This window comes from Buceros rhinoceros, unplaced genomic scaffold, assembly GCF_000710305.1.
Source record: "Buceros rhinoceros silvestris isolate BGI_N320 unplaced genomic scaffold, ASM71030v1 scaffold31453, whole genome shotgun sequence".
Classification (NCBI taxonomy): Eukaryota; Metazoa; Chordata; class Aves; order Bucerotiformes; family Bucerotidae; genus Buceros; species Buceros rhinoceros.
The window spans coordinates 1-7305 of record NW_010402405.1 but is presented as its reverse complement, the minus strand read 5'-3'; the positions used below and the strand labels follow the sequence as shown (position 1 = coordinate 7305).

The 7305-nt window shown below is 38.8% G+C and overlaps 1 protein-coding gene across 1 annotated transcript; it reads right to left on the bottom strand.

Moving 5' to 3' along the window:
• Positions 1-1003: 1003 nt before the first annotated feature.
• LOC104488788 (multidrug resistance protein 1-like) lies at positions 1004-5831 on the bottom strand (the record flags this gene model as incomplete). Its single annotated transcript, XM_010132632.1, has 4 exons — positions 1004-1150; positions 2625-2831; positions 5028-5225; positions 5675-5831. Coding segments are annotated over 4 exons (709 nt in total), but the record flags the coding sequence as incomplete, so codon positions are not given.
• Between the last annotated feature and the right edge of the window lie 1474 nt (positions 5832-7305).

Here is a 7305-nt window from a genome sequence, read left to right as displayed (position 1 = left end):
TTATCCAACGCTTCCTGGACAATCTGCACAACGAACAAACTAAAATGTGAACGATTCTGGCATTGTCATGAGATATACCTCAACTACCATCTGTGAAGCAAACTGTAATGTGACAGTGAGGGAAAGGGACTATCTCTGGCTTTAGCTTCCTGTTTTAAAATTAGCCCATGTTGGCAAAGAGTCAAAATTGTCACAGCAGATGATGTCATGATAGCTAAGAGGATGAGATGGAGCCAGGCTCGTTACTGAGATGCGTGGTAGGAGAACAAAAGAAAGTGGTCATAAATTGTAACAAAGGAGGTTCTGACTGGATATAAGAAAAATATGCTCTGCAAGGACGCATAAGGATTGGAACAGGGCGAAAAGAGAGCTTGCTGAATTTCCTCAGACATTTTCAAGGACCATATTGGACACAGTGCTAAGCAACATTGAATTTAATGGCATTTTTCCCTTCAAACCTTATGTTTTTATGCCTAGAATTGATCAAAACTTAGTCCATAGAATTTGAGCTTTTCAGATTATAATATGTGTTACAGTATTTGCCTCATGAACCATAAGTATTTTTGTAGAATGTGTGTTTCTATTGTACAGCGAGATTGTACTTCTGTTATTCCAGGATTGCAGCTTTGGGCTTAAAGAAGAAATGAGTGTTCTAGCAATTTTTTTTTCACTTCAGTGAAAAATTCAGCTTCTGAAGTTTGTGCCTCCTGATTCCATTTTGATAGCACTTTTCCAATTGAAACCTGAAGAGTTCCAGGCAAAGAAATGCCTTCTTCATTACTACTACAAATTACTTACTGCCATACAGATGCAAAAAAATAATGCTTTTTTTAGCAAGGAAGAGTAAGATCTTTATATTTGTCTATTATTAGCATAGTTAGGTAATTTGCATAAAACACTCTATTACCAGTTTGGGGCTTTAATCTGCGGGAGTGAAGACAGTCGTTATAATACAAACAAACATGGATTTATGTTCTGGACTCCTGGCTCACAATCCAGTTACCTTTTCACTTTCTGTATCTAAGGCAGACGTAGCTTCATCCAGTAGCAGAATTTGGGGCTTACGTACGAGAGCTCGGGCAATAGCAACACGTTGTTTTTGACCACCAGAAAGCTGAGTTCCCTTGTCTCCTACGCAGGTATTGTATTTCTAGAAATAATATATGAAGTTAAGACTATGAATGCAAGTTGATTCTGAAGTATATTTAAGCATATTGGCCCTGACACCATATTCCATACCAATAACTCTCTGAGAACAGATGAGCGGAATTGCTATCTGCCAAAGATCTACAGACCTTCAACGATGAGGCTTCTTTGTCGAATCAAGCATTTCATAAATTCAAAGCAATAATACAATTCTAAGGTCGGAAGGCAACAAGAACACAATCAGCAGGTAGAAGACCAAAGCTCAGTGATAGTCTATGACAATACTGGCGATCAAATCCTGACATTAAACACTCCAAGCTAGCATCCTAACCAGTTATTGTAACCCATATTTGTTCACCCTGAAGAAGAAGATAGCAATGTATAAGCTGTATCAGTCTGAGGCCAAATTACATCTGTGTATAGACACAGACATTTGTACACCTTACCTATATCCATAGTACAGTTCTGGACAGTCATGCTTTTCATTTAGTTACGTCGTTAAGGCAGATGTGTCAGGTGTCCAGACAAACTCATGTGTAGATCAAAGTAGTCTTTGAGGTATTACATATTTAGTTGCAAAAAGCACCAAAGTTTTATGAGACATCATATATAAGACAAGATTTCTCCACAAAGTTTTGGGAAGAGCACGTCTTGATAAGTCGTTAGAAACTAAACTTGATCTGCAAAATACATGGGCTTTGGCCTTTGTGTTTTTTCAAGAAATCTAAAATGCAGCTTAATGGCCTGAAGTTAAGCTGGATATCTAGAACACGCGACTAAGCTGGCAATCTCCTTGCTTCAGCAAGTTTTGGATTCAAGTTGTCACAGGTGAGAAATTTATTTGTCAAATCACAAAAAAAAAAATCCATCCAGAATTAAATAATAACATCTTAGGAATTTCCCAAGTTGCAAATTATGCAAAGTCTGATGAGAATTCAGGGGAAATGTGATTAAATGTTCAGCCTTTTGGAATACTTATTTACAAATATGTCTTGCTGGTCACTGCCTGGGACAAGATTTAGTGCATGGCAGGCCTTTCATCTGACCAAGGTGTTCCCTCTTACGTTATTGTGTGTTGGTCAGATATCTAGATATAGATATGAAAACTTTCTTAGTAATTTTTAACTCTAGGAATACTAGAAATTTAATTTCTGGCTAGGTTAACTGGAAGAAATGCATAAGAAACCTGTCAGTCCAGCAGAGTCTTTTACCTATTCTTACAGCTCTCAATCAGTTCTAATTGAGGATTTTCTTCACTGATATCTTAAATGCTCATCTCTTCAGGTGCCAGTGGAGTTCCCCAGAGTCAGTATAGTAGGATAAACACAATAAGGAAGGATAAGATTTAAAAACCAGTTTCAGATGTGTTTGCATCTCAGAGAATTATTGTGTTCTGGCGAATCATAAATGAACACAATTTCTCCCTGCCACAGTAAGTGATCTCCAGTTCTGAGTCAGAGAAAAAAGGAATAACTTACATCTGGCAGAGACTCAATGAAGAAATGAATGTTGGCTTCTTTTGCTGCACTGACAATCTCCTCATGCGTCACCTCCCGACTGTTATCTCCATACGCGATGTTTTCGGCAATAGTGCAGTCAAACAGCATTGGTTCTTGGGAGACGATACCAATCTGAGCTCTCAGCCACTGGATGTTTAGTGTCTTTGTATTATGGCCATCAAAAAGCTGAAAACCCAAACATTTTAAAATTCAGTCACATGGCTAAATGCTTATTGGAGACTTACTTTAAATTCATACACAGAAGTTGTGCAATTGCAGCTCTTTCCTTAGCGACACCATATTGAAAACTCACATAATCCCTCCCCCTCCTCTCTACGTTCCAATTTTTATAAGGGCTGTTACACAGAAGTAAGGATAATCCCTTCTGCTGCCTTGGTCCTCTGCTTTAATATTTAGTCAGGATTTTGCAGACAGTGGAAGATAGGATAGGCTGGGGCAACTTCAAAGAAGTTTGGGTAAAATTCTTTAATCTTTTTGTTCGGTGGCAAAAATTTTCTCTGTTTTGCATGCACATTCCCACTGAAGGAACAGATTGGCAGTAGCATTCCATCAAAATAAAGGAAGAGATGGGTTCATTCACTCACGCACTTCTAAGTCAAGCATCCAATCTTAAATTTAATTGTGATGTAATGCTTGACAAGGAACAAATTTACTTTTGCATTCCTTAAGACATCATCTGCAGCCAGTTTTCTTTATTGGGAGCTCTGTCACACTTTCCACACTTCTGCTAAACAGGGCTACTGAGTTGCTATCATTGTCTATTAGATAAATTACAACAGAATTTCTTTTTTTTTATAGAGCTGTTTCATAATTATACAAGTCATATCAACGTGGACACAAATGTACCAGGACATTAAGAGGGCTGCTACATTCCCGCTAGAACTATCCAGTGCTCAGGTTCCATGTGGAATGACGTGATCTGCTGGATAATTGAAGAACTGCCCCCTTCATAGCATGGCTACTGGTCGTGATTAATCTCCTAATTCCACAGTTTGTGCTAGGACAGTCAATTCCCAGTCAATACAACTGTTTTTCAAAGGAAAGTGATCATAAAGAACCTGATGCAAAATCCACTGCAATCAATAGCAGCAGTTCTACATCTGCAGATGTAAAGGGGTGAAAAAAACGCTAGAAAGGAGAAACTCCTTTCAACTACACAGGTATTTGCCAACTTGTTTTCTTAGAATTCCGGTGGATTTGCAGGCTGCTAAGCTCTGCTACCTGTTTCTTATTTGATGTGAAAAATCACTGATGAAGCTAGAGGAATCAGTTTTATGCATTTTGGATCCACCATACCAAGTAACACAATTTTAAGGCATAGTTTCTCTCTTTGCCAGCCTAGCGTAGTGCTCATCATTGTGAACTGCTGTTCTTCTGACTGTTCTGTTAAGCACACTTGCTTTTCATTTAGTTCACAGCGCATCTCAGCTTGTGAATTAGTCCACTGCTTCGGTGGTTTCTATGCCAGGGGTTTGTGCCTTTCCCTTCAGTAAACCATTGCTGATACAAGGCCAAGAACATTGGTGATGAAGTTGTGCCTGGCTAAACCTATTTTGGGGGCACGTGCTTGCTTCTTTCTACACACCAGTTTGCTACACGGGACCTGTGTGGGCATTTCCAACCTCAGGAGAATCTTGCCCATTACATCTAGGCCTTATTTAAGTGTTACTCTATCTTTTGTGAGTAGCTCTGCAGAGACAAGTTTTTAAATCCTTCTTAGTCTCACCTCATCCAACCCAAAACAAGAGTTCTTTTTCAAACAAAATCTTTGAACACATTTACATCAAAGAGGAAAAAAGGCAATAAACAATACTGTTATGTGGAAAAAAACGTGTAATGTTGCTGAATAAGTATTATGGGAATCCTTAGCTTTATTTTAAACCAAAATCACTGTTTACAATCTATCGCTTGGTAAGCAGGCACGCTCTGGAAGATGTTTCTGACAGGTAAAAACTATGATAAAAATATTTTTTGTCAATGTTCACTGTTTTAGGAAAGAACATAGACGACAAATTCTATTACTACCTTATACAGAAGTAGGTAAGTATATTTACTAACTTTTAAAGTGTACTTCACATAAAAAGCTCGGGAAATTTGCTCTGAATTCAAAGCTATCAATAGTCTGTGGATTTTTACCACACAGATCTGGTTTCATTCATTTATTTTAATGTCAGAAACCAGGATCCTTACCATTATATTATTAATCTCTTATAAACAGGGAACCCTGATAAGCAACTGTTTGTCTTTAAAAATATTTTAAAAATAAAACTAGAAATATCTATTGTAACTTACTTCATCACTTAAAACCTGATAAGCACACCTTTGCTTAATGCGTTCACATGTTCTTACAAAAATACTTACAATTTCTCCATCTAGTGGATCATAAAATCTCTCAAGCAGCTGAACAACAGTGCTCTTTCCACAGCCACTGCTACCGACCAGAGCCAGAGTTTGTCCTTTTTCCACTTTTAGATTCAAACTTTGGAGGATTTTGACCTCTGGTCTGTTTGGGTAGTTAAATGCCACATCTTTGACTGTTATGCTTCCCCTAAATGTTTCCTGTAATTAAAATAGGATCATTGTTGCATCTTTAAGACAATTTGACAGATGATTCAAACAGAAAGCCTTTTTTTTTATTTTTTAGCCCCACTGCAATCCACAGTTTTGCATTTGCTGGAATTCTGACTTTAAGTCTGTCTGAATCTTTGTGAAGCTACAAAATCAAAAAGTACAGTACTGAACAATTTTGGATAGTGCTCATAATTCTGCTGGTTGAATTCCACATAAGTTGTACCTTAACCAGATTATTTTCAAAACAAAGAACCTTTGGACAGGGTAGGCCGGACTCACAATAGAGAACTTGGTCCATGTTGTTTTCAGGTACAGTGTTGAGAACACACTGAGATAAGAAAGTAATGAGGAGAGGAAAAATCAGTTTGAAAGGAGTAAGAAGAGTACTGGCCATACTGTCAATAAATAATATCACCCATTCCACATGGCTTACTTACGGGCTTCTCTCCTTCCCTGCTGTAACTATCTATGGGCGGTACTCGTTCAAACAGCAGGAACAAGTGGGCAGCTGACATCTTGGCTTTGGCATAGTCTGGAGTGAAAGAGCTGGTTTGTCCTAATGCCATTGCACCAAATACAATAGCTGAAAACACTCTAGAAAAGAAATCAGGGGAAAAAAATATCAATAAATAGGCAACGAAGAAAAGGACAATGGAAATGGGGCTACAAGTCAACATTTGCTTTTTAAATTTAGCCCTTTTTTTCCTCCAAGTAAAAGAATAAAGTAGCCACCAACTATTATTGCTATAATTACTCATTTAGCTCCAGAAAATTGTTTTATTCCTCTCTTAATTAAGAGAGATAAACAAGCCTCCATTCCAAATTAAAAGTTTTAGTTACTTATTAGCATTATTTCCTTTAATTATTAATACTGGTTAACCATATTAAGTCTGAGCTGGGGCTGGGACAAAAGTGGTCAATGGCTGGTAAATCATTACTCTCATCCTGTTCTATTTTTGCTGGGGTTTCCTCTCTGTGGTTCAATGACCTACAAGATTCAGAGACTCACTTTTAAGGCATAAATGAAAATAATAAATCAAGCTTGTAACAAGGTGACAACACAGATTTAATTTGCTGTCATCACAGCAAAAAAAAAAAAGCTATCACAGCTTGAAAAAACTTTGAGAGGTTCACACCATGAAAAAAGAAAAAGGTTGAAAACTACTGTTTTATGCTGAATGTAGATCTTTACAGGCTACATTAGGATGGTTTACAAACTGCTCTCCTCAGCTATTAATTACTCATAGGATTACTCATCACCAAGAAAAAACAATTGAATATGAGACCTCTTAGCCATCTATGCCAGAGGGATAGAAAAGTCATCCAGAGGGATCTGGACAAGTTGGAGAAGTGGGCCCATGTGAACCTCATAAGGTTCAACAAGGCCAAGTGCAAGGTCCTACACCTGGGTCAGGTGATCCCCAATATCAATACGGACTGGGGATGATGTGTCAAAGTCCAGATAGATGACATCCATAGCTCTTCCCCTGTCCACCTGCACAGTCACTTCATTACAGAATGCCACTAGATTGGTCAGACAAGACTTGCCCTTGGTGAAGCCATGCTATGCTGGCTGTCTCAAATCACTGCCCTGTCCTCCATGTGCCTTAGCAAAGCTTCTAGGAGGATCTTCCCAGGCACAGAGGTGAGGCTGACAGGTCGGTAGTTCCCAGGGTCTCCTTGCTACCCTTTTTAAAAAATGGGTGCAATGTTTCCCTCTTCCCAGTCACCGGGAACTTCACCTGCCTGCCACGACTTTTCAAATATCGTGGAGAGTGGCTTGGCAACTATAAGAGCCAATTCCTTCAGGGGGAGGTCAGTAGTTCCTAGGGTCCTCCTTTCTACCCTTTTTAAACATAGGTGCATGTTTCCCTTCTTCCAGTCACCAGGGACTTCACCTGACTGCCAGAACTTTTCAAATATCGTGGAGAGTGGCTTGGCAACTATAAGAGCCAATTCCTTCAGGAATCTGGGATGGATCTCATCAGATCCCATAGACTTATAGATCACAAACCAGATACTCTCTTACAGTGGGAGGGACTGTCGCGGTTTGAGAAGGGGGGCATTT